This window comes from Mesoplodon bidens, assembly GCF_964165515.1.
Source record: "Mesoplodon bidens genome assembly, chromosome: 14".
Lineage (NCBI taxonomy): Eukaryota > Metazoa > Chordata > Mammalia > Artiodactyla > Ziphiidae > Mesoplodon > Mesoplodon bidens.
Genome location: NC_138170.1, coordinates 86,920,471 through 86,947,176, shown reverse-complemented (window position 1 = coordinate 86,947,176; position 26,706 = coordinate 86,920,471). Strand labels below are relative to the sequence as shown.

The 26,706-nt window shown below is 53.9% G+C and overlaps 2 protein-coding genes across 3 annotated transcripts in view; one reads left to right on the top strand and one right to left on the bottom strand.

The window, feature by feature from the left end:
* TRAPPC12 (trafficking protein particle complex subunit 12) overlaps positions 1 to 12,248 on the top strand; it is a 65,881-nt gene extending 53,633 nt beyond the window's left edge. The window contains exons 9-12 of the mRNA XM_081253672.1: positions 947 to 1,045; positions 5,878 to 5,978; positions 9,244 to 9,331; positions 9,474 to 12,248. Of these exons, the coding sequence (XP_081109798.1) occupies positions 947 to 1,045; positions 5,878 to 5,978; positions 9,244 to 9,331; positions 9,474 to 9,716 (531 nt within the window). The 3' untranslated portion in view covers positions 9,717 to 12,248. The remainder of the gene's footprint in view (positions 1 to 946; positions 1,046 to 5,877; positions 5,979 to 9,243; positions 9,332 to 9,473) is intronic.
* A 6,880-nt stretch (positions 12,249 to 19,128) lies between these two features.
* Positions 19,129 to 26,504, bottom strand: ADI1 (acireductone dioxygenase 1). Of its 2 annotated transcripts, XM_081253982.1 has the most exons (6): positions 26,450 to 26,504; positions 24,819 to 25,454; positions 22,917 to 23,036; positions 21,106 to 21,285; positions 20,398 to 20,462; positions 19,859 to 19,981 (listed from the first exon to the last, which is right to left on the bottom strand). In XM_081253982.1, the coding sequence occupies exons 2-5, from the start codon at positions 24,936 to 24,938 to the stop codon at positions 20,418 to 20,420; spliced, it is 465 nt and encodes a 154-aa protein (XP_081110108.1). In that variant the 5' UTR covers positions 24,939 to 25,454; positions 26,450 to 26,504; the 3' UTR covers positions 19,859 to 19,981; positions 20,398 to 20,417. The 2 variants fall into 2 exon arrangements, with proteins under 2 accessions (XP_081110107.1, XP_081110108.1); XM_081253981.1 differs by lacking the exons at positions 20,398 to 20,462; positions 26,450 to 26,504 and having other exon boundaries at positions 19,129 to 19,981; positions 24,819 to 25,440.
* Positions 26,505 to 26,706: the final 202 nt, after the last annotated feature.

Below are 26,706 nucleotides of genomic sequence, written 5' to 3'. Positions count from 1 at the left end.
GGCAGCGGTGCCAGGAGCCGAGGGGGACAGACAGGTGCTGCCGGCTCGCCGCCTGCACCCCCGAGTCCAGTTCGTTGTGAAGAGCTGCTCTTGAAGCTGCCAGACAGGAGAGTCTTCCCATTGTTTTTCCTGCTAAACTGGAATGTTCCTTGTCATCTGTCTTCATAACATCCCAGTTAGCGAACTAGTAACGCCTGTCCCAGTTTTCATGAGATTGAAAACGTAGACGATTAAAGAAAGAAAAGTACCTTCTGGGGTTTTACGAAGACGCAGTGAGGAGAACACTGACGCGCGGCCTGCTGTTTGCTGACCCGGGCGACACGGGGAGCTGTCGCACCAGCCCGGGACAGTGCCCACCAGCAGGCGGGACGGTGACCCTGCCGTCTGAGCTCGGGGCTGTTGGGGATTTGTCCTTGTGACCCTGGCAAGACGGCCAGGTGCCCTGGATGGCCTCTTCACGCCAGAGCCAGCGAGCTCTCCCGGCCCACCTGTTTTACGGGGCTTATGTTTGTCTCCATTTAAGAACTTTACCTCGAGTTTTAGTAAAGAAAATGTTTAAGGGACGCTATTAATAAATTCGGTTTCTGTGTCTGGCAGATGGAGGCAAGACAAAATTCACCAATTAAGGATTTTGTCAGAAAAGAAAGAGTGAGTCCAGGTGAAATACTAATTGCTACTCAGGAGCCGGAAGAAGAAAGCCCCTCTGCCCTAAGTGCACAACCAGAGCCCCTCCGGGCGAGGAAGGCTCTCAGGACCGTAGTTACACACACAACTCAGAGCCTGGTTTGCTGGGCCGTCTGCCGCCCTCACGGCGGTGCCACGTCCCACCTGCCCACGCATTCGTGTTCCCGCTTCACGTGCGAGTCTGCAGGTACCTGAGCTCCTGTCGCGTGTAAAACGGAGCGTGATCCTCCTAACTCTAGGATGCTCTCTGGGTCCCCCACAGGATTACGTGCTGGCCGTGGACGCGTACCTCTCGGTCATCCAGTACTACCCAGAGCAGGAGCCCCAGCTGCTGAGCTGCATCGGCCGGATCTTCCTCCAGGTGTGAGCCGCGCGGTTGGCAGGGTGGGCCGGGGGTTGCCTTAGCGTGGATGCTGTAGATTTAAGAAGGAGCACAGGGAATACATCAAGTCAGACTTCTGTGACTGTAGAAGGGGTAGTTTTCTTGGTCCTGGCTTGACTGTGCTCTGGGCTTTGACGTGATTAGGAAGCCAATTGCTAGACGTGCCTTTTCGTAGATTTTCATCTGGGAAGTGCTGAGATGGATTCCTTGAGAAATTGCCCTGTTGCAGGTAGAAGTGTGTTGACAAAACCGTCAGTAATCTTATTTTAATTGGCTGATAACGTAGCCAGTTGCTGATATTTTACTGGAAAGCACGCTTGAATCCACATGCGTGGACAGAGGAGGTCCCGCTCGGAGCCATGGTCCCGACAGTGCGGGATGTACCCGCTTTGCCAGGGATGGCGCTGAAGCCGGGGCGCATTTGGTGCCGAGGTGCCGGGCTCCCGTCCTCGCTCCTGTCCTCCCCAGGATGGCAGGCCCACACTTGCAGGCCGAGCGTGGGTGCCTCGTCCCTGCACCCTCAGTCTCAAAGGGTGTCGACCGTAGCACCCGCAGCCTGGGCGGGAGCCTCACGGGGCCGTCCGTGGTGGTCAAAGCAAGGGGGATGGATGTGGGGAGGCGCTGGCCCTGAGCGGGTGCCCTGCTGGGCCATCCTCCTCCGCCGTGTGACAGCCCACTTTACAGAGGAGCAAACTGAGGCTTCCTGGGGGTCGAGTGACCTGCCCGAGGTCCCAGAGGTCAGGCCCAGAGGAGGAATTTGAACAAGGTCACCCAGAGCCCAGGTTCTCTTCACTGACGTTGGTCCTGTCCTCCTGCACCTCCCGGCCACTGCGCACACGAGTGCGTGCACACACGCGCCCCACCTCCACCCCGTCCTCCACGCCACGCACAGACGCAAGCACACGCACACACACAAGCGCACACACGCCACTCCCCCAAGGGGGCGTCCAGAGACAACCCAACAGTGAAGGCCGCCTGTGTGTCGTCCAGGTCCCTCCCAGGACACCTGGGGTCCCTGCCCCAGGCTCTGAAGGTTGACCTTCACTGAGTTAACTCATGGATGTTGAAGAACGCGTGTTCTAGCATCTGAAAGGCCCGGGTTTCTGTTTGTCCTTGGTGCTTACCTAGCCTTGACCCTGGGCTAGCCACCCTCCTGAGCTGCGTCCTCTCCTCTGTGCACCAGGGACGCTCGTGGCTGCCTCTTGGGGTCCTTGTGCCGATGAAACGAGACAGCCGTGTAAAGAACGCAGTGCCGTGCCCGGGATCTCGTGGTGCCCGGTTATTATCCTGATTTTCATACTAAAAGAATGTTCTGTATCTGCTCTAATTTCTCACTACTCAGGACAATCTCAGAAACTTCATTTCTGTCTTAATTTGCATAATTTGAGAAATGTATGCTGGAGATCCATCTAGGAACCCTGAAATATGAAAGCACAGTCTTTCTGTGGCAGTCACGGACCTGACGGCCCTGGGGAGGGACCCTGACGGCCAGACTGGGGCTTGGTCGGTGCTTCCCTGGAGACGTTTCTAGCCACAGAAATATTCACATTTGCACCTCCAATACGTTGGGCTCCCCGGGGAAGTGTCCCCAGATCTTTGCAGTTATCATTATAAGTGAAATTGGTTTGGGTTTGTCCGTGTGTATGCGTGTGTGTGTGTGTGTGAGCGTGCCCTTCTCAAAAGCATTTGGTATCTGTGTTCTGTCTTCATAAAAATAGCTTGCTTACTTGCTTTCTCTGTTCTCTGGGATATTTTGGATACTCTGGAATTACATGTTCCTGGGAGATTTGAATAACTGACCTCAAAGAGGCCTCAGCCATCCTCCTAGGATTTGTTGGATAACTTAATATTGTTACTAATGGCTTTAGTGTTCCACGCATGAGGTTTTTCCTCTCTGTTTCTGGGATCAATTTTGGCAATTTAGAGTGCCAAGGAAATCACCTGTTTGGTCTGTGTATTCACATATGTTTTTGCTTAGAGTTCTGTAAAATATAGTCTTTCATAATTACTTCAATTTCACTTTAACTCTAGTTATTTCTCCTTTTACATTTATAATTGTTTACTCATGCTTTCTTTTCCTTGGTTGGTTCATCCACTTATTATCTGTTGTTTTCTTCAAATAACTAGTTTGGGTTTGTTTATTTGCTTACTAGATACTTTGCAATACTTTTTGTTTGTTTGTTTGTTTTTTGTGGTACGCGGGCCTCTCACTGCTGTGGCCTCTCCCGTCGCGGAGCACAGGCTCCAGACACACAGGCTCAGCGGCCGCGGCTCACGGGCCCAGCCGCTCCGCGGCATTTGGGATATTCCCGGACTGGGGCACGAACCCACGTCCCCTGCATCAGCAGGCGGACTCTCAACCACTGTGCCACCAGGGAAGCCCTGCAATACTTTTAAGTGCCTTTTTATATTGTTTAATTTTTTACGCTGCCTCTAAGTCTTAGAAAATCAGTAAGATTTTAAATCCTAATTACGTTTTAATAATTACGAAGATGTGGACGTCCCTGGTGGTGCAGTGGTTAAGAATCCGCCTGCCAATGCAGGGGACACGGGTTCGAGCCCTGGTCCGGGAAGATCCCACACACCGCGGAGCAACTAAGCCCGTGCGCCACAAGTACTGACCCTGCGCTCTAAAGCCTGCAAGCCACAACTACCAGAGCCCGCGTACCTAGAGCCCATGCTCTACAACAAGAGAAGCCACGGCAATGAGAAGCCCGCGGCCCGCAACGAAGAGTAGCCCCCTCTTGCCTCAACTAGCGAAAGCCCGTGCACAGTAACAAAGACCCAATGCAGCCAAAAATTAATTAATTCTTTAAAAGAAAAAACAGAAATATAAGGATGTGAACTTACCTTCTAATGACCAGAAAAATCAGTAGGTGGCAAAGAAAATTCTAAGATTGCTTCGTTATCTCCCACTAGAAAATAGTTTCAGCGCAAGTCCTGCCCCAGCTCCTCGAGGCCGTGTGGTGCAGAAGGCCAGCACGTGGTCTGGGAGTTGGACAGTCCCGTTCTGTTATGTTAGCTTTGTGACCTGAGAAAACCGCCCAGCCTTTCTGAGCCTCGTCTTTTTAATCCAGAGAGTGAAGAAAGGAGTGGGATCAACAGCACAGCTTGTTAGAAGTTGTGAGCTGTGGGAAGCACTTAGCACAGCACCCAGCAGACATTTAGGGCTTGGTGCACCTTTGTTGTCAGCTGGTGAGCGTCAGTATCTCCATCAGTATGCACCTGGGCCCTTGGAGGGTGCAGGGTAAGTGAGTGCACTGCGGGGAACGCAGGAGTTCAGGCCTCCATGGGGGACCCCGGTGCTCCCACCGTGGGCACGAGGAGGGCGGGGCCGGGAGACACGTGGGTGGCGCCACTTTGTTTCCTCCTCCTGCTGGGGTGTTTTTCGGGGCAGCATTGACAACAGAGAGGGGCCGGAGACCGTGAGGGTAGCTTGATGGGCGCTGGCGGAGGACCCGAGATCCCCGGGTCGGTGACGAAGGGCGCTCATTACAGCAACAGCAGTGCAGCCAGTGTCACTGTCACCAAACACCAGGCCCTGGTTTCCCAGGGTAACGTGAAGGGGCCGGTGCTGCCTGCAGGGGTCTCACTGTGGAGAGTCACCCAGACCCTTGGTGCTGGGTGGTGGGCACACCTGCCCTTGGCTGCAGGGCGGTACCGCGGGCTTCCCTGGAGGGCAAGGGAAGGGAACAAGCGCTCCCGGCAGGTGGCTGGAGGACCCCGGGATCGGGATGGGGGTGAGCGTGCGGAAGAGAGGGCGCTGACCACTGCAGCTGCGATGCTGTTCCCTCGGCAGATGCAGAGGCATCGCGTGGTGTGTTGTGACGAGATGCCCTGGAGTCAGCCGCTCCAGAGCTGCTCCTTTAGGCCTGGAACACAGAGGCCTTTGTTCTTCCTTCCCCCTGGCTGTAAGTTTTTTGTTTTCACAGGATTTTCATTTTTCCTGTATTTTGCAGTCTAAGCCTTAGATCATTGATCTCCTTCCTCATGCAGAAGGAGACCTGATTCCCTCTTAACCCCCCGCCCCCCAGGCTGTGGTCCGTGGTGATGGCAGGACGGGGGAGGGGGGTTAGCCATCAGGACCCCCGGTGGCTCTGGCTTCATTTTAGAAGGAGCTGAGGAAGTCTCCGTAACCGTTTGATAAGAGCGCGGCCGTTTGTTCGTACGATAGAATTCTGTATTATTGGGTCAGAATGTGACTGAAATTTGTTAGTTTGATGATCTCTACCATTTTACTGGTCACAAATAACCCCCCAATAATTGATTGGGAGACTGTAATATTGTACCAAAAGGTAAATGTTGTATTTTTTTAGTCATTCTTTTTTTTTTTTTTTAACGATAATATCAAGTTTAATTTGCCAAATATACAAGTTGGACTTGTGGAGCATGTTTTGCCCGGGTGCTACATAGCAAACAGAGGTTTCTTGAAATGATCCATGGGCAGGTTTAAGAATGGGCCTGGGGCCTGGCCAGAGTCGGGGGTTATTTTTATTTTTCATAATGCTGTGCCAGGATTCCTTTTGAAGGGTACAAATTAAAAACTGTAAGACTTGTTAACACTCAGGTGTATTAACCACTCACTTTCTGACATAGAGATAGATGTTGACATCCCGCTGTATCCTAAATGGCTCTTACTTTTTTTTTTTTTGGTAACAAAAAGTGATAATCAGTAAACGGTTATACCAAAGTTTCACCCTGCCTGATACATAAATGTCTTCAATATCCTAACATAACATTAGGAAACTATATACGTGGGTGTAGATTTAACATTTGTCAGCTGAACTGACTGCATAATTTTGTCAAAGCAGATTGGAGATATAAAGACAGCTGAAAAGTACTTCCAAGACGTAGAGAAAGTAACACAGAAACTGGATGGACTGCAGGGTAAAATAATGGTTTTAATGAACAGGTATGTATTTTTTCTTTATTTTTCCTTCCAGTTTTATTGAGATATAATTAACGTACAGCACGGTGTAAGTTTAAGGTGTGCAGCATGATGATTTGATTTACATACTGACATCATGAAGTGAGGACCGCAGTAAGTTTAATGAACATCCATCATCTCATATGTAACATACGGCCGTGTTAATTATGTTCATCGTGTCGCACACTGCATCCCTAGTACGTACTTACAGCTGGAAGTTTGTACCTTCTGACCACCTTCATCTAATCCCCCCTCCCCCTCCCCCGGCAACCACAACTCTGATCTTTTTCTGTTTGTTTGAAGTATCATTGACTTGCAACACTGTGTTAGTTTCTGTTATACAACATAGGGACTTGATACTTCTATAGCTTTCAAACTGATCACCACCATAGTCTAATTATGACCTGTCTCCACACAGTTCTCACATTATCACTGACTGTATTCCTCACACTGTACGTTCGAGACCCGTGACATTTTTATTTTGCACCTGAAGTTTGTCCCTCTCTATCTCCCTCCCTTAATCACCTGTTTCTGTCTTCCCCTCACCCACCCCACTTCTGGCAACCACCTGTTTGTTCTCTGTGTCTGTAACTCTGTTTCTGTTCTGTTTGTTCATTTGTTTTTAGATTCCACATATAAGTGAAATCGTACAGTATTTGTTTTTCTTTGACTTATTTCACTTAGCATAATGCCCTCTAGGTCCACCCATGTTGTCACAAATGGTAAGATTTCATTCTTTTTTATGGCCAAGTAATATTGTAATATTCTATGCCCGCACACACACCCCTTTATCCATTCATCTGTTGATGGACACTTAGGTTGCTTTCTGTATCTTGGCAATTGTAAGTAATGCTGCAGTGAACGTAGGAGTGCATGTATTTTTTTCTAATTAGTGTTTTTATTTTCTTTGGATAAATACCCAGGAGTGGATTTGCTGGCTTATATGGCAGCTCTATTTTTAGTTTTTTGAGGAACCTCCATACTGTTCTCCACAGTGGCTGCACCAGTTTACATTCCCACCAACAGGGTACAAGGGTCCCCTTTCTCCACAGCCTCACCACCACTTGTTGTTTGTGTTCTTTTTGATAACAGCCATTCTGACAGGTGTGAGGTAATATCCTATTGTGGTTTTCACTTGCATTTCCCCGATGATTAGTGATGTTGCGCATCTTTCCAAGTGTCTGGCCATCTGTATGTCTTCCTTGGAAAATTGTGTATTCAGGTCCTCTGCCCATTTTTTAATCAGGTTTTTTTGATGTTGAGTCGTTTGAGTTCTTTGGCTATTAACCCCTATTTGATATATCAGTTGCAAATATCTTCTCCCATTCGGTTGGCTGCCTTTTCATTTTGTTGAGTTTCCTTCACTGTGCAAAAGCTTTTGGGTTTGATGTAGTCCTGGCTGTTTATGTTTGCTTTTGTTTCTCTTGCTTGAGGAGACATATCCAAAAAAATATTGCTAAGACTCATGTCAGAGAATACTGCCTATATTTTCCTCTAGAAGTTGTATGGTTTCAGGTCTTACATTTAAGTTCTAAATTCATTTTGAATTTATTTTTGTGTGTGGTGTGAGTTAGGAGTCTAGTCTGATTCTCTTGGATGTAGCTGTCCTGTTTATCCAACACCATTTATTGAAGAGTCTTTTCCTCATTGTATATTCTTGCCTCCATTGTCACAGATTAATCGACCATGTAAGTAGGGGTTTGTTCAGGTCTTCTGCCCAGTTTTTAATCTTTTTTTTTATGTTGAATTGAATGAGCTGTTTATTTTTTTTAGTATTTATTTATTTATTTGGCTGCATTGGGCCTTGGTTGTTGTGGCACGTGGGATCTTCGTTGCAGCGAACGGGCTCTCTGGTTGAGGCATCCCGTGGCATGTGGGACCTTAGTTCCCCAACCAGGGATCGAACCCTCATCCCCTGCATCGGAAGGAGGATTCTTAACCACTGGACCACCAGGGAAATCCCTGAATGAGCTGTTTATATATGTTGGATATTAACCCCTCATGGGTCATATCACTTGCAAATATTTTCTCCCACTCAGTAGGCTGCCTTTTCATTTTATCGATGGTTTCCTTTGCTATGCAAAAGCTTTTAAGTTTAATTAGGTCCCATTTGTTTATTTTTGCTTTTATTTCCTTTGCTTTAGGAGACGGATCCAAAAAAATATTGCTACTGTTTATGTCAGAGAGTATACTGCCTACGTTTTCCTCTAGGAGTTTTTTGGTTTCTGGTCTTATGTTTAGGTCTTTAATCCATTTTGAGTTTACTTATTTTTGTGTATGGCATGAAGGGATGTTGTAACCGCATTCTTTTGTGGGGGGGGCATGCCACGGGGCTTACAAGATCTTAGTTCCCTGATCAGGGGTCGAACCTGGGCCCCAGCAGTGAAAGAGCCGAGTCCTAACCACTGGACTGCCAGGGAATTCCCTCTAATTTCTTTTTTTTTTTTTTTTTTTTTTTTTTGCGGTATGTGGGGCCTCTCACTGTTGTGTCCTCTCCCATTGCGGAGCACAGGCTCCGGACACGCGGGCACAGAGGCCACGGCTCGCGGGCCCAGCCGCTCCACGGCATGTGGGATCTTCCCGGACCGGGGCACGAACCCACGTCCCCTGCATCGGCAGGCAGACTCTCAACCACTGCACCACCAGGGAAGCCCTAATTTCATTCTTTTACATGAGGCTGTCCAGTGTTCCCAACACCACTTGCTGAAGAGACTTCTCTCCACTGTATATTCTTGCCTCCTTTGTCATAGATTAGTCGACCATAGGTGTGTGGGTTTGTCTCTGGGCTCTCTATCCTGTTCCATTGATCTATGTCAGGTTTTGTGCCACTACCATACTGTTTTGATTATTGTAGATTTGTCGTATAGTTGGAAGTCAGAAAGCGTGATTCCTCCAGCTCCAGTTTTCTTTCTCAAGATAGTTTTGGCTATTTGGGGTCTTTTGTGTTTCCCTACAAATTTAAAAATTTTTTGTCCCAGTTCTGTGAAAAATGCCATTCATATTTTGATAGGGATTGAATTAAACTAACAGATGTTAGACCCAGTGCAGTTTGCTCCCCAGAATGCCCTGTCCCCTGCCACATCCAGAAAGCACTGACACCACCCGGTTCGGGTGATGCCTGAGGGGCCAATGCTGCCTGGTCCTCCCCGTGGGGTTCCAGTTCTGGGAGCTGCCCCGTCAGTGTTGCTGCCACGCACCTGCCCACATCCTGACTTTCCTGGTTAATCCTCTGTGTATGGCTTATTTCCAGAGCTTTCCTTCACCTCGGTCAGAATAACTTTGCAGAAGCCCACCGATGCTTCACAGAGATTCTAAGGATTGACCCAGCAAATGCAGTGGTAAGACACCCAAGCAGAGGTGGCTCCCCCACCGTGCCCCCCACCCCCCCGACAAGTCTGCCGGCATCGGGCACTCTCATGGGGGCCAGGGAGGTCCTCGGGCCCCATGAGGCCGCATCCAGTCCCACGTGTCCCCCTCCAGGCCAACAACAATGCGGCCGTGTGCCTGCTCTACCTGGGCCGACTGAAGGACTCACTGCGGCAGCTGGAGGCCATGACCCAGCAGGACCCGCGGCACTGCCTGCACGAGAGCGCGCTCTTCAACCTGACCACCATGTACGAGCTGGAGTCGTCCCGGAGTCTGCAGAAGAAGCAGGCTCTGCTCGAGGCCGTGGCCAGCAAGGAGGGGGACTGCTTCAACACGCAGTGCCTCAAGCTGGCCTAGTTCCCGCCTGACGCCCGAGCCAACAAACCCCCTGCCCTGGCGTCCGCGAGCCGGCCTTCTCCATCCAGCCGAGGCCCAGGCCGCTCCGGCCGTTTGCACACGCGGGGTGAACGTAACCCAAGGGAGGGGGTCCAGGGCGCCTCGGCCCCTCCTGTGCATTCCTGGAAGCTGACCTGCTTCGTGTGCTGAGCTGAGCCACGTAACACAAACCGTTCTCACTCCGAGCCTGAATGTTCTAGAGGATTCACAGATAGATAGATGAGAGGGAAGAGAGACCATTCGTCCCCGCCCGCGTCCCAGAGCGAACCGCGTGCACTCTGCTGCTTTCCCAGCCGTGCTGGTCACCTCGGGCGGGCCTGGTGACGGGTGGACGAACCTGTCCTTCCTCCTCCTGCGTTTTGCACATCAGAGGGAGCGCGGGCGGGGACGCCTGGGGGTGGGTTCCGGAGAACTCGGGGCCCTACTGCACAGAACGAGGGCGGGCCTCGCAGCGCGGACACTGTCCTCTCGGGTCTGAGGGTCAGGGCGTCTGCGGGCCTGTTTACACGGTCACTCCTGCTTTTAAAGTCTCTGAAGTACCTGAGTGCTTCTTCACTAAAGAACTCTGGCCAGCGTCCTTTAAATATCCAGCTATTCTAGTACACTTTAAAATGGAACTCACTTTAAAGACTCCGAGATAAACGTCTACTGCATAAAGCAAAGCGAAGCTGTATTTCTGGTCATTTTTGTAATAAAGTGAAAACACAAATGCAGCATCTACTGGGCAGATGGTCCCAATGCAATTGTTGAAGTACAGATTCATTACACATTAAAATAGGAGAAAAAGATGAGACCACCAAGAGGACTGTGGGATACCAAGGAGGTTCTAAAATCGTCTCTTTTCAAGAAGAAAAATCAGAACTCCTTATGTTTCAAAAGCCCCAAGATACGCCATTTTAATTTCTTCACCTTGAGGGTTTTCCTTCAAATCTGGCAGCGGGTGCTGGGGCGGCAGGGGGTGGGAGGTGCTGGTAAACAAGGCTTGGCCTCCACCTTGAACCTGTGCAGGGCGGGGGAGGCGTCCGCTCACATCCCTTGGATTCCAGAACCGTCCTTCCCGGGTCTGCTGTGCACAGAGCGGGTAACACTGCACAGGCTCCCGGGGGCGGAGGCCAAGCCAGTCAGAAACGGGACTCCAGGTTCCCCAGTAAATCAGTATTTGCATCCTGGGCGCACCCTCCCCGACCCCCATTCCCCCTGGGGGCGTCGAGACAGGCAGGGCGAGTGCTAAACCCCTGCCCTCTGGGGCTCGCTGGGGCTCCGCACGTTTGCAGGTCCTCAGAGGCAGTGAGGGAAGCGCGCCCCGGGTGTCTGTAAGGTCTGGGGTAACAATTGTACCTTATCTAGTTCGCACTCCGTTTTCCTTTTCCTTAATTTCTTAAAAGATTAAATGCATCAGGTGCTGCCGTGTGTGGTCTCCTCCGACCCCCACAAGGTAGTTCTGGCCCAGGGGACGAGGCCGGGTCTGTACCCGCGCCCTGAGCCTAGACCCAGGACCCCTCCGCCCATCACACAGACTCCTGGGAAGCGCCCAGAAAGCTCTTCCCGCAGAGGCTCCCCAAAACTCACGGTTTGAAGCCCTCACCCCAGCGTGACCGTCTGTGGAGATGGGCCTTCAAGGAGGTGACACAGGTGAGATGAAGTCACGGTGGGGAGGAGAGGCCACGTGCGGACTCGGCCACGGAGCGAGGCCTGGGAGCCGCCAGCCCTGTGGCACCTGGAGCTCGGAGCTCCAGCCCCCAGAGCCGCTGTTGGTGGCATCTGTCACAGCAGCTGAGCTGGCAAGACACCCACTCCCCTCCCTGTGGTCCCTGCGCCAACGCTGTGGGCAGCCCGCGGGGGAGCAGGGCCCCTGCCACCGCTCGCCTCCGCCCTTCTGTGACCTGTGTCCTGGAGGGCGCGGGGCGGCCTGTCCGCTGTGGCACCCTCGGGCCTGGGACAGCGTCTGCAGCCGGTGAGCCCAGGAGTGACGAAGCCAGCACGAGCCAGTCCGAGACGGGGCCAGTCCCCCCACCCCCAGGCAAATGCTCACCAGGCGGGAGACCTGAAAGTCCATGAACTTCGTCGGGACACACGCCCAGACCTGGCTTGTAGGAGCAGAAAGAGGTGAGCTTTTCTGGAAAAGAAGTTTGCAACTGAGTCAGAATTTTACAGTAGGGGAGTGGTTTCACTAATTGCCCCATATCCCTAAGATGCGTTTATGCAAGACCATGTTTAAAAAGTTAATGACATGGAAAAGTAATCAAAACAAATGTATATTTACATAATACGTACATATGTTAACAGAAGGGACTGAAAAGTAACACTAGATGTTAAATCACAGTCACAGCAAGGATGGGCACAAAGGCATTTTTATTTGCCCTTCTATGGCTCTGAACCTCACATTTTTCCACATTGTGTGTGTGTGTGTTGTTTTTATAACCAGAGGGGGGAAATCATCAAAATTGGTAAATGTTTTGCCTTTAAAAAATAAAGTGATTTAAAAACCATAGTGATAGTGTGACATGCTCTATAATTGAACAGTATATACAGCGATTAAAAGGAATGGTCTGGACATGTATTCACATGGACATATCCAAAACCTCAAATAATCAAGATTAGGATTGTATATACAATGAAATGCCATTTATTTTTAAAATACAAACATTGTTTGTAGGTACACGTTTGCAGAACTGGAGAAAAACAGGTGCAGGAACCAGGTGGCTCAGTGAGTGTCCCAGGGGAGCGAGGAAGGGGCTGGGGGATGGTCCTGGGAGACTCACCAGTGTCCCGTCCGTTTTTAGAATGGTTTAATGTCACCCTTTATGTTTTCTCTCGATTTCTGGAAATACAAAGTAATTTGACACCTGGTTGAGGATGGTTCCCACTGCTGCCACGGAATGCCAGCCGGTCCCTGCGGGTCGTGTGTCACGACACAGGGACACTCAGACAACCTCGTCATCCTGGCGCCTCAGCGGCCCGCGGGGAACACCGCTAGTGCCCTGGGAGGGGCGAGGCGAGGCCTGGCCTGGCGGCGGGAGCCGCAGCGCAGGCCTTTCCAGGCTCCACAACCCTCAGTCCCGGGGAGGAGGGGGCACACGGGAGCGAGGGGAGCAGAGTGAGCAGGAGGGTCACTTCACCAACAGCCTTGGCGGGAGCGCTGATGTTGCTAGACCGCAGGCGCCCCAGATCCACGGCCCACAAGGGTGTGCGGCACCCTTCGCGATCACGGAAAGCAAAGCCAAACCAAAAACCGGGACACAGCGTTGTGTCCCCACCTCCGGAATCCAGATACTTCAGTCCATACCGTCTACTCAAGAGCCGCTGAGGAAAAGGCAGTCCTTCCTTCCACGTGCTGACGCTAACAAGACGTGCTGTTCAGGAAAGCAGTCTTGCACCCAGCAGTGCTGGGGCCGCACCCAAGGTCTACAGTGCGTTTTCCAGGGGCGTGGCTGGGGCCCCTCGGGGGAAGGGGGCTTCACACGCTGCCTCGGAATTGTTAGGGTTAGCGACGCGTGTATTCATGTACTGTGACCCTCACCTGCATGTGCACATGCGCGCGCACACACACACACACACACAGGACAGGCTGTGCAGGATGATTCCCTCAAATAGACCTGTGAAGCCCAGGACGGTCCCCCCGTCCCCGCAAGGTTCGCCCAGGGCTGGAGCGGCCACTCGCCCTGGACCCCACCCAGCACACGCTGCCAGATGCGCGAGGACCAGGTCCAGCCGGCACGGAGCTGGGCTGCGACCCCGAGACCCCGGCCACCACCTGGCGGAGAGGGCCGCTCATTCAGCAAGGTCGGCCGGGCCACCAGCGCCGTGATTCGGCACAGCTTCCACGGCCTTGGGTCCCCTCGCCTGGTCCTCACGGCCAACCCCAGTCACTCCCAACAGCAGAGCGTCTGGAGGGTGCCGGGCAAGGTGGGAGAAGGCGCGGGAGAGACTTGCTTCAGCCAGGAAGACGACGGGACAGCCCACGGAGGAAGTCCCCTTGAGACGGTGCCGATGTGGCCGGCAGACAACACGGGCGCCCAGGGCGACTGCAATGCCAGGTGGCCACGTGCGGCTGGACAGCAAGGTGGACTCCGGCCACCAGTCAGGAGCCTTCAACTAAGGATCCTTCCGGGAGGACGTGACCCGGGTGCACCCGTGCGGGGGGGTCTGGGGACCAGCGGAGCTGGGGGACAGCGACGGGGGCACCGACAGACACGTTCCTGGGGCAGGACCGGCAGAGCCGGCGGTGACGGGGAAAGGGTTCTGGTTTCAGAGACGGGCGCCGTCCACCAGGACGACAACCCGGGACTCCTGGGAGCAGCGGGGACGGTGCCCGGGGCTCCCTCCTGGCCCACGGGTGTGCCGGGTGCTCCCCACACCCAGCACCGGGGAGACGCCGGCCCGGGGCCAGCCTCTTGTTCACCGCCTGCATGACCGTGGGAGGGAAGCTGAACCCTCCCAGGCCCGGGGTCTCATCTGAAAGACTGGGTTAGTTTCCCGAAGCTGCCACAGCAAATCACCGCGGACGGGGCGGCTGGACACCACCCAAGTCCCCCATCTCACGTGCAGGCCAGCGGTGCGCACCCCAGGCATCCGCGAGCCCGGCTCCTCTGGGGGCTCCGGCTGCAGCGCCCTCCTCGGTCCTCAGGGGTCCTCACACGACGTCTGCCTCCGTGGCTGCTCGTCTTCTAAGGGCCCCAGGCCTCGGTTCAGGGCCCGCCGTCACCCAGGAGGACCGCACGGAGAGCCCCGTCCAATCACGTCTGCAAAGGCCCTATTTCCACATAAAGGCACGCTCTGAGGTCCCAGCTGACGTGGATGTTTGGTGGTTAGTATCCAGCCCACGACCCCTGCTGGTAGCACTCTCGGGGAGGATTAAAGCGGATTTGTTGGACACCCGGGAACAAACCACCTGCCACGCTTCCGGTCCGCGCGGGCGGCCCCTCTGCCTTACACCCTCCACAGCCCCCAGGGAGCGTAGCTCTGCCAGCGTGTCCTTGCGTGCCCCCTCCGTGCCCCTCCGTGCCCCGCAGGGGCCATCGATAACGTCGGGGCACCCCACGTCCTGCCTCACCAGGCAGCCATCAGGGTTAATTAACGATGGAGCGGCCCGAAAACACGGGTGCAAAAGCAAATCGCGTTGATTTCATTGTATCCTTTGCTGGGCTCCTGTATCACTCAGATGAGATCCCCTTTGGGTTTTAGAACTAGGGATTTCTTGGAAGAGTTTGCGCAAAACAAACACAAGCATCTTAAACCTGGAAAATAAAAGGCATTAAAATACAATAACAAAACGAAGACAAAGGAGGGGGTCTGAGCGGAGGGCTTCTTTCCTTGGAAAAGCAGACCTCATTCCACGACAGGTCGCCGTGCACACAGGCCCAGGGTGCTGAGCTGCAGGACGAGCCAGCCCCAGACCCACCGACCTGGGGGCCCTCCTCCCAGCAGAACCCTGGACGCCACCGCATTTCAGAGGATCCTTTGAAAAATAACGACGTCCTAAGGCAGAGACCTGGGAACACCTGGAAACTCAGAGAAGCAGCACCCGCTCCCTGGGAAGCTGCCGAAGGTTCTCCCAACGCAGCAGGGCCCGGCTGCGCCAACAAGGGGCCCCGGGCCCCCCAGTCTCCTCCCCTGCCTCCAGAAGGGCCCCTCCCGCCTCAGGGCCCCCAAGCACACGGGGAGGGGGCACGCTGGGAGCCTGCAGCACCCTTGTCCGGGACTGGGGTGTGCGCGCGCGCCACGCTCAAACGTCTTCGGAATCAGATTTCCCATCTTTGTTAGCAGGATTAGGGCTGTTTGATTCAGCACCGGTGCTGAGCTGCCTGTCGGCCTTGGCAGCCAGGGCAGCCCCCTTGGTCAGCGGAGGGCTCTCCACCGCCCCTGGACGTGGGAGGCTGGTGTCCTGCACCAACACAAGGCGCCCGACTTCATTTTCCAAGGGAAAGCTCTTCAGCTCCCGCTGTCAGTGCCACGGACCGAGTGGCCCCAGTGCGGTGGCGTCAGTGCCGCAGACCCCAGGGCTGGCTCTCCCTCTGCGCCAGGAAGGGGCCCCCCAGAACCTGACCTGCCGGCCCCTGCTCCTGGTCTGCAGCCCCAGAGGTGCGGGAACTCGGGGTCTGTGCTGTGTCCCGCGCTGGTGGCGGGAACGGACAGAGACACACGGCTCGGCCCGCGTCTCGCGGCTCCGGAGCGGCTGTTCCCTGCAGCAAGGCCTGGGGCTGCCCTCACTTCTGAGGAGCTGCAACCCGCAAAGTACGCGTGAACCCCGCTCTGATCCGCCTCCAAGGGCTGTCTGCCCTCGCCCGCGGGCTGCCGGGGAGTGTGTTAAAGCCCAGGGAGACGGGCTCCCTCGCAAAGCGACAGAGGCCGCGGCTTCTCGCCCTGGAGTGGAGCCCGAGCCGCTCCGCCCCACATCCGGGAACCGCGCGGCTCCTTCCGCACGTGGGAGACGCCCGCCGCCCCTCCTCTGAGCTCCCGAACCAGAACGCCAGCCCCGGGAAGCGTGCGGCAGGAGTCGGACAGAGACTCACCCCTCCCGGGCAGTGGGCTGCGAGCAGCGAGGCCCCAAACCCGTCTGCACCGAGTTCCCCGGCGGGAGGGGTAGAGGATGAAGCCGACCTGCGGGATTGAGGGTCAGGCACCTGCCCGTCGCCCGGATGCACTCCCGCCAGCCCTGCGAGGCCTGAGCTCCTGGGAGCAGCACAGGATCGGCGTCCCCGGTGGGACGAGGCCCATCACCTGGGCTAAGCCTCGTTAGCAGCAGGCGTCGGCCCTCCCCTCAGCGCCTGCCCACCAGCCTCCACGTGCCCCCCCCCGCCAGCCGCGGGTACCACCTCCTCCTGCCCTGCTCGCGTGTCTGAGCTCGGGGGGCTCTGCCTGCAGGGTCGGGGGGGCTGTGCCCCTGGCTTCCGGCGAATCAGCCCGAACCACCACCTGGTGCGGCCGGGCACCGCCCTCGCGCGCGTTCCTACAGGTCATCCCATCAGTGCCTCCTTAAACAAAGACGGACTCCACCTCCACTCAGGATAACTCCTCCCAAGGAAACCGAAAAGCCGTCTGGGGCTTACCAACAATTTGGTCCAAATGAATGCTTCCTCCCAGTTCTCTAAGGACTGCCACCAGCTTCTGGGTGTAAACGTCTGGTTTTCCTGAGCCTGGTGGGAACCGGAGGGTGGGGAGTGGGAGGCGGCCGGTGCGCAGCCCCCGGAAGGGCGTAGGCCGAATGGCAGGGAAGCCACACTAGACAGACTGGAGGCTGCACCTGGCCTTCGCACATGCGGCCGACTCGTTCTGGCAAGATCGGCATCCGACACTTTCCTATTTGAAAGCACTGCTTTGATGCAAGAATTCAGTCTAGCAGCCATGTTTTCTCAACCAAAACTTAGGACACGGGGCCCGCGGACAAGACACGAGAAAAGGGACCCAGAAAGCAAACCGAGAGAGACGTGGGGTGGCTGTGCCCCAAGCCCCCCGCAGCCCTTCCTGCTTCACCCCGGTTCCAGTCCTGACGAGACCACCACACTCCCTTCTCTCTGGTAGAGGCCGACTTAAGGAGTCCTAACGTTGAGAGCTCAGATGAGTAGCTTACTGTGTTCTTTGTAGACAAATTATCAACTATATATGGACAAAACTAAAAACGTAACCAGTAATCTATAATTTTACTATCCAGAGAAAACTACTGAGAATATTCTTCTTCGTGTGTAATGTATGTAGATATATTGTTACCGAAAGGAGACTGCATTTTTTTCTCTCAATAGATTATAAATAGCTTACATTTCAAAACGTATACAGTAATATCATTGGGACGTGAGTGAACACAGATGAAAGTAAATATAGGGAAATCCGCTGTAATATACTTACAGCTTCTCTGTGCGTGTGAACAGAACGAGTAGATGAGAACTCTTATCTGAAAGGCAGAAGCAGCTGAATCCCCGCAAAGCTCTACCTGCTTCTGATTAGCGACAATCAGTGGAGCTACCTGGCCGGGAGTATCTGCAACAGGGACGGGGGCTGCCCGGCTCGCCCACCACCCTTCCTTCTGGATAAACGTCAGAGACGACGTGGCCACGCCCACTCAGGAGACACGGACGAAGCACACAGAGCGGCAACATCGTGGGAAGACAGGAGCCTTAAAGGCTGGATTTCAAGCAGGGAAAGTATCGAGCGGCTAAGATGTCAGTTTGCTACATGTGTGATCTGGATCAAGGCAGGACAAGGTTGGCCATTTCCTGGCTTGGCCACGCCTGCCTCTGGACGGAAACCACGGCGCTGGCCCAAACCGGGCTGTCTCCTCGCACGGTCGGGGTACACGGCAGACACCTTCAGTAGGAACAAGGGGAAAGTGGGCATTTCTTTAAAGTGCCGACACGTAAACCAGTGTGAAGCTACACCCATGGGCAATAATTCATGTTCTGGCTCATCACCTCCCAGCCGTACGCCGCCCTCCAGTAAGTGCTACATCCCTTTCAAGAGAGGACACGTGGGCTTCCCTGGTGGCGCAGTGGTTAAGAGTCCGCCTGCCGATGCAGGGGACACGGGTTCGTGCCCCGGTCCGGGAAGATCCCACATGACGCGGAGCGGCTAGGCCCGTGAGCCATGGCCGATGAGCCTGCGCGTCCAGAGCCTGTGCTCCGCAACGGGAGAGGCCACGACAGTGACAGGCCCGCGTACCGCAAAAAAAAAAGAGAGGACGAGTTTGTAAAATAACACACGTGGAGACGTGTCTTACTCAACAAGCGGGTGCACCTGGCTCCAGACGGACAGCTCAGCTCACAGCCGTGTGCTCCTGGGAGACCCCCACGTAGCGTCCTGATGACTGTGCACGCATGAAGGACCGTGCTCTCTAGCGCTGAGCCAGGCCTGCAGGAGGAGCCGCCCTTGCTCCGGGCGTCCCCGGAGCCCCATCAAGGGGACAACGAGGACGTGCAGCACGCGGGGCCCTGGGGGGCTGGTGGTGTTATGGTCGTGCTGCCGGCGCACACGTTAATCCTAAAATTCGGAACTTCCTCTATGCCGTGGACACACGCCCCCAAGAACAATGTGGAAATGATGACAGATCGCTTTTCTTTTTTTTTTTTTTAATTTGGCCGCGCTGCACAGCATGTGGGATCTTAGTTCCCAGTTCGATCTTAGACCAGACCAGGGATCGAACCACTGTCCCCTGCATTGGGAGTGCAGAGTCTTAACCACTGGACCACCAGGGAAGTCCCGACAGATCACTTTTAACTAAAGATTTTTAATCCAGTTTAAAAAAAATACTTAAAGCAAACTGCCCTTCAAGTATGAGGTTAATTTAGGGTTTTTCTATGATTATAACGAATTATGTATAATTGTATCTCAGAATTGTTAACTAAAAAAAAAGGTACAAGTTTTTCTGTTAAAATTCAAAGGCTTGATTGTAAAAGAGATTTACTGTAGGGAGTTTAACGTAGAAATCTCACCTGGAACAAGTAATAACCCAGATAAAGTAAAAATTAATTATACACACATACAATCCCACAAAGGATCTCAATGGGATGATTTTAAGGAACCACATGTACCAGAATATAAGGTAACTCCAAGCCACAAGCATAACATGAAGGCAGCTAGTTTATCTTGAACAAGAACGTGGCATAATCCAGCGAGGGTCCCCCTAACACGCCAGCTCATCCCCCACGGCACCCCCTACCCAGCTCCCCCCGTGTTTTGGGAGAAAAGCGTCTTCCCTCTGCCCACTCCTGTCATCCACTGTCACTCCTCCGCACAGGGCAGGCGTGGCCTCGCCTGGTATCTGCTTAAAGTCCAAGAATCGGGTCCAGATGGGGCAGCTAAGTGGCTGCGTTTGGGGCGCTGAAACTCACTGGGTCACAGCTGAAGGCACGAGCTAACACAGGGCCACTGACCACTGATCCTGAATCAGGGAAAATGAGCGGATCTGCCCAGATCTTCACAGGTGCTTCCAGTACAAACCGGTTCTCCAGCTGCTCCCATTAAAACGTATTCTGATCCAACAATCTTGCAGAGAAAAGCTCACCTAGCCTCAAGTCTACAACACAAAAGCAAAGAAAATACGACTGATTTTCTGCTGCCATCAGGTCTGGGACCTTCACAAGGGGGGCCGGGGTGCGCCAGGCCCCAGGGCACCGCTAGGCCGTCTGCGCCAGAAACTCTAGGTACTGCCCGCGGGCCTCGAAGTGGTCAGCCGGCCGGTTGTACGCCGTCCACACTGGGTCTCCCACAAACAGCCGCATGGCCTTCACGTAGTTCTAGAAAACAAGCAAACACAGCAGCAATGGTTAGACCAGCTACGGAGGTTAACGCTCCTTGCCATTTTATCCCTGGGTCTTAGCACTTTCCTCCATCTTCTGAAAGGCAGCGTCGGTGCCACGGGGAGAAGGCCTCGTGCTCGGGTGGCCAAAGCATCTGCAGCTCGAGCTGAGCGCTGACCCCGCCTGGGCGTGTGCCCCTCCTCCGCTCCTGCTTCCTTTGGTTCCAGTTTCCCGCGAATTAGAAGGGAGGGCAGCCTGCGTCACGGTAGAAACGTGCACACCTGTCCATCCAGGGTTCACTTTCAGGAATTTATCCCTCAGGTACACTCACGTAAGTACAAAATGACGAATGTGTGAGGTTACTTATGACGACACCGTTTACAACAGCAAAAAACTGGAAACAGTTGGCGTACCCATCTTTAGGGGTCACCCGTCAATGGGATAAATCAGGGTACGTCCCACAGTGGACACCAGGCAGCTGTAAACAGGAACGAGGCCTTTTACATCCTGAAACGAAACGACCCCAAAGCACCGCGAGCAGAAAAAAGGAAAATGCAGCCCCACCTACAGAAGTCGGCTACCTCCTGAGGAAAAGGGAAAGAATACTGAGTCACATTCGCCTGATACGGGTGACATTGCTCTAAGGAGATTTTTAAGGACGTAACAGTGGTTACTTGCAGGGAGAGATACTGGGCGCTGGGAACAGGGGTGACAAGGCGACTCTTCACACCCCCTCATAATCCTGAGCTCTAAACCTCGTGCGTTCACTTCCTAGCCAAAAACCGTGCTTAAATCACAGATTCGTCCGAATCACACCCAGAGACCCTCAGAGCTGCCCTGTTCCTGCTTCTGTGGCCGGTCTCGGTGGCTCTAGTGCACGACTGTTAAGGCCCATCTGAAATGCTCTTAAAATGACGAGGGAGCAGTGACCCTGAGACCCGCACAAAGCCACACCCCTGGACGGATGCCTCCCGCTGACCTGCGGGCACGGGCCCGGGCGGGCAGGGGACCCTGCGGCGCCGGCCACTCGCTCAGAGGTAGCATCCTCGCCTCACACCGCAGGGCTGAGTGTCCACGTCCATGCACAGACCAGGCCCCAGCAGAGAAGACGGCAGGCCCACCTTCTCATCCAGTGTGAAGCGGTGGTATATCCCGGCGGGGAGAGTGATCATGTCTCCTTTCTCCATGAAGATCCGGATCCACCTGTCCTCTTTATCCCTTACGTCGAAGTACCCACTGCCGTCCAGGATGTAGCGAATCTCATCATCCAGGTGTAAATGCTCCTCATAAAACAACTTAATCTAGAGCAGGAGGGGGTTCTCGTGAGCCGTGAAGACCAGGACTGAGGTGCCAGACACGCGCTCCACAGATAAGAAATATCCTACGTACAAGGGGGCGGGAGCTAGAATGTTCTGTGAAACCGACCGGTGGACTAACGGGAAAAGAAAGAAGGGACACACAGCGCTTACCGCGTGCCGGGCAACGTTCTCAGTGGTTTATATTAATAACTGACTCAGGTGCTCTCTGTCACCCCCGTTGGACAGATGAGGGATGTGGCTCAGAGAGGCTAGGTCGCCAGCCCAACATCACACAGCCTGGGTGTGCAGAGCCTAGACTCCCACGCAGACATCCTGGCTCCTGCAGCACACACGGCAGGCACACTGATCACATACACACACACATCACGTGATCACACGCACACACCATCATGCTGATCACACGCACACACATCACGTGATCACACCCCCCATCATGCTGATCACACACATCACGTGATCACACACACACCATCACGCTGATCACACACACCCCATCATGCTGATCACACACATCACGTGATCACACACACACACCACCACGAGATCAAATGCACACGGCAGTCGCACTGATCACACGGGCAGATCAGAAGCCACGTGTGCATCTGAGGAAGGCAGTCACCATCTCAACAAACACTTTCCACCTGTCCAAATGTACTTTTGTGTTTTTCAGATCTTTATCCCTCTCATGTTTTATAATAAAAATATTCAGGGCTTCCCTGGTGGCGCAGTGGTTGAGAGTCTGCCTGCCGATGCAGGGGATGCGGGTTCGTGCCCCGGTCCGGGAGGATCCCACGTGCCGCAGAGCGGCTGGGCCCGTGAGCCATGGCTGCTGAGCCTGCACGTCCGGAGCCTGTGCTCCGCAACGGGAGAGGCCACAACAGTGAGAGGCCCGCGTACCGCAAAAAAAAAAGAAGGAAGGCTTCATGTCAATGACCTCAGCATCCACTTTAAAAAATTAGAAAAAGAAGAGCAATTAAACCCAAGGTGAGTAGAAGGCAAATAAAGACGAGCAGAATTCAAGAAAATAGAGAACAGAAAAACAATAGAGAAAAATCAATGAAACCAGAAGCTGTTTGATAAGATCAACAAAATTGATAAACTTCTAGCAGGACTTGGGCAAGGGAGAGAAGGGACACAAATTACCGATATCAGGAATGAAGGAGACAGCACTACAGATTCTACAGATATTTTGAGGACAATAAGGGAATAGTCTGAATAACTTCATGCCAATAAATCTGACAACTCAGATGGAATGGACAAATGCCTTGAACGACACCAACTACTTAAGATTATTCAAGACACAGATATTCTGGATAGCCCTATATCTGGTAAAGAGATTGAATTCGTAGCTAAAAACCTTCCTACAAAGAAAACTCCAGGCCCATAGGGCTTCACTGGTTAATCTGCCAAACATTTAAGGAAAAATTAAACCCATTCTAAACATACTCTTACAAAAAACTGAAAAGGAGGGAGTATTTCACAGCCTATTCTATGAGGCCAGCATTACTCTGATATAAAACCAAAATGAAGACATTAAAAAGGAAAGAAAGGCTTGTGTTTATTAGTAGCAAATATAATGATTCCCTTTTTCAAATAATTTAGAGCTCCTTCACCTTTTCTTCGTAATTTGGTAGTTTGTCTTTGCATATGGTTATTATGTCCATCCAGGAGTAGTTTCTCTCTTTTCGGATCTTTTCTAATTCTGGATCATTCTCATATTTGTCAGCATCCAGCTAAAAGAGTTTAAAACACAAACAGGAGGTCACATGAATGCATCGAAACATTCTCTTTCTGGATCTCCAATATGATTATACTCCAAATTTATCATCTAGTCCTTTGTCCAGACTAAACCAACCTTTCTCCCCCTCCTTTCCCTATTTCTTTTAATGGTTTTCCCACTCTCCATAACAGCTAAGAACTACGCAGTTGTGTTGAATTCCCACCTCCCTTCTCTGCAAGGGTCCTGCCTGGGGGATTCCAGTCCCACCGCCAGGAGCCCAGGGGAAGCTCTCATCGCCTCAAGCCTGTCCACACTGCCATGTCCTGTTCCTCTGCCACCAATCCACTGTGCAAGTCTAACTGATCTCTCGATGGCATCTCTTTGGTTATTCTGCTTCCCTGGGCCTGAAGCTGTCAGAGACTACAAATAAAAGGCAAATCCATCCCTTAGACAGAGACAAGAGGCTTTCTACCACCTGGCCCAGACTGCCTTTTCTACTCCTCGTTCCCTATTCCCTGTTTTTAAAACACCTACATTCTAAACCAAATGCGATTATGGGCTGCTCTTCAAAAACACCTGATGCTTCACAGCCCCACACCCCTGCTCCTGACACCTTCCTACGCCTGGAACGGCCTTTCCCTGTTTCCACTTATCACAATCCCATCAACTGTTTAACGTCCCATTTTAAGGTCATCTTCTTCAGGAACCACACCCCTTGGGCCCCAGACACCATTACTATGAACTCCTCCTTAAAACCACTGGCAAAGAATTTCACATATTTTGCCTTATGTTGCAATAAAATGCGCATGGTATCCCAACTACTGAAGAGCAAACTCAGAGTACCTCAAAGTACTAGTCAGCGATACGTTAGCTGCTAAAAGGCGACTCTCCGGATGAGCAGATCCACACAGTACGCACTAGTGCTCCACCCACCTTCAAACCCTGAGCGTGTGAGCGCTTCCTACCGCCCTGTGGCGGCACTAACAGAACAGGCAAAAAGGCTCCCCCTGCTGTCGCTGCTCAAGGGCGATGATTATTAAGAAAGGTACGAAAATACACAGAGTAATCGAAGTTTAATTTCGACAGCCATTTGCCTCACCATCCAGAGCACAACGAGAAGGCAGGAGAAACTGGGTTTGATCTCCTGGAAAACCGCAAGGGTGACTTTCACAGCGCCTTACTGTATACTCTGGGTACATTCAGAAGTTGGCCACTGTCTCACACCTGCTCTTAAAATGTCACATGTACCGCGAAACCCGAAGTGCAGGGATTTGCGGTAAAACTAACTTATTTTCTTCTCAGAACAGACGCGATACTGCCCTGAAGACGCCGCCTTCCAGGAGATCGTGGGGGGCGCCCCGGCCCCTCCCCCGGAGACCCGCACTCGCCGCGGGCCCTGCAGGGACCCCAAGCCCTCCCGCCCCGCCCGTCCCGCCTTGAACCCGGGCGGCCGACGACCCCGCCGGCACCGGACCCTCCGCCGCGCTCCGACCGCACACACCCGCCCCCCCGCCTCTCCCTGGGCGCCGACACCCCCAACCCCCGCAACCCCGCTACTGAGCATGCGCAGTGAGCACCACGGCCTGGACGCCGACCCCCGGCCCCGCCGCCGGGCATGCGCAAGGCGCAGGGCGCAGGGCGCACGGGGTCCCATCATGGCGGCGGCCCCTGTTCCCCGGGGCGCGGGGCGCGCGGGAACTCGGGGATATGAGCGGAGGGCTCTCCCCGCCGCCCGCGACCCCACCCCAGAGCCCCCGCCCCGCGAGACCCCGACCGCGCCCCCGGTCCCGCGTACCTTCCAGTAAAGGACCCCGAGCCCGCGCAGCTGCTCCAGGCCGACCGGGCGCGCGGGCTCCCCGCGGTGGGGCAGCCGCGGGTCGTCGGCCGACTTGTCCATGTACCAGGCCTGCACCATGGCCGGGCCCGGGGGCGGCGTCACCGCCTGACCCCGGACCTGCTCGGGCCGGTCTGAGCCCGGGACCTGCACCCGGACCCACGCGGGCCGCCCCTCCCCCGACCCCTCCCCCGGGAGCCTCCGGGAGGGAGGGAGGGCGGCGCGGGAAAGGAAAGCGGGCGGGACGCGCTCCGAAGGCCCCGGGCCGAGGGCTTCCTTCCCGCGGGCCGGCGGATGGGCTCCGAGCGCGGGGCAGGTGTCCCCTGAGGGCTGTCCGCCGGCTCGGCTCAGGCCCGGTGACCACCCGGAGCCGAACCTGAGCGGGGCCAACCGCCCACCCGTGGCTGTCAATCAGCTCCTCGTGCAGGAGGCCGAGTGTGGCCCGGCCCTGCGTGAACTCAGTCGTCTGGGGGAGGGGCTGCTTGGCTGGCACTGTGTTCCCGGTGCGCGGGATCGGGTCAAATTCAGCGCCCTCGAGCACCGAGCACATGCCTCGCGGGATGAGGGCTACAGTCTCCTTGAACATCCAGACGCCATCTTGTGAAGCAATTTATACCGAGATTAAATAGTTTGTATTTTACAGCGAAGAAAGCAAATGCCAAAAAAAAAAAAAGAGTGATTTTTGTTAAGCCAGTGCCACTGAGATGGTGCACAGCTGTGGCTTGAAGCCAGATCAAATCACCACAGAGGACCCCCGGCATCATTCAGGGTGGGATATTGTACTCTCCATCCCCCCACCCATGTTTACAATATCTAAAGTCTGCAATACCACCCTATAATTTTAAATTGCTTCCTTTTTCCCTTCTTCATCTCATCTCCTTTCCCTATATAATGTCACGTCCTATAATAAATAGAAGCTTCCCAATCCTTGAATTTCTAATCAGTTTAGCTGACAAGGGGGAAAAAAAAATCCAGCTGCTCAATCAGCCTAGGTTTATCTCTTCAAATCGATCAATCAAAGAGATCAGCTTATCTCAGCCATTCACCCCAGTGTCTTTAACAGGGAATCAAGTAACTAGATCACGTGTGGGACTTAGGCTGGACTGCTCTCAGACAGCACATCCCCAAAGCATACAGCTGACTCTAGAACCTCCAGAATTACTGTGTGAAGAGCACACTTTTATTTCAGTTCGGTTCTGTTGCACCCTGACTGCAAACACAGGACGCAACGTGTGGGCACGTGCGTGCCCACATCCGTCTTAGAGAGCCTGCCTCTCCAGCGCCTTACTCGACAATCACTGCTCATCCTTCAGGGTTCCACGTAAGACCACTGCCCACGTTGTTTCTGCCCCTCACTGCTCTCTCCTCCCCTCCTCACCCTTGTCACCACTCCCTCAGGTTCCCAGATCCAATCACAGCCTCTGTTCTTATCAGCCAGTTCATCACAGCCGCCACTCCCTGTTCCTTCAGCCCGTTCCTTACTTCCCCCCCCCGCCCCCCCGCCCCAGTTCTGGCTCCTCTGGGCATGACCACGACATCGTGGAGTGTCCCAGGGCTAATAAGCACCGCAAAACCAATGTGGCCAAACCGACCTCTCGAGTCCCGCACATCCAAACATGTTTCTCTCTATCCTTTGCCAGCTCCGTAAACAGAAGCACCAACCGCCCAGTGCCTTGATCCAAAAGCCTAGGGGTTTTCCTGTTTCCTCTCCCTCACCCTCAACATCCAGTCCTACCTACAGCGAATCCTGTGGACTTGACCTTCCAAACACACCGCAAATCCACTCACATCGCTGCGTCCCCCTCCTCCTGCCTGCCTTCTTGCCTGATGGAGCTGACAACTGAAATTG

Coding starts and splice junctions, on each gene's coding strand:
- ADI1 (XM_081253981.1), bottom strand. CDS start 24,938: ATGGTGCAGGCCTGGTACATGGACAAGTCGGCCGACGACCCGCGGCTG. Junction 23,037..24,818: donor TCGGGGTCCTTTACTGGAAG/GTACGCGGGACC, acceptor AAACTCTTTTAG/CTGGATGCTGACAAATATGA. Junction 19,982..21,105: donor GCTTCACACTGGATGAGAAG/GTGGGCCTGCCG, acceptor CTTGTTTTCTAG/AACTACGTGAAGGCCATGCG.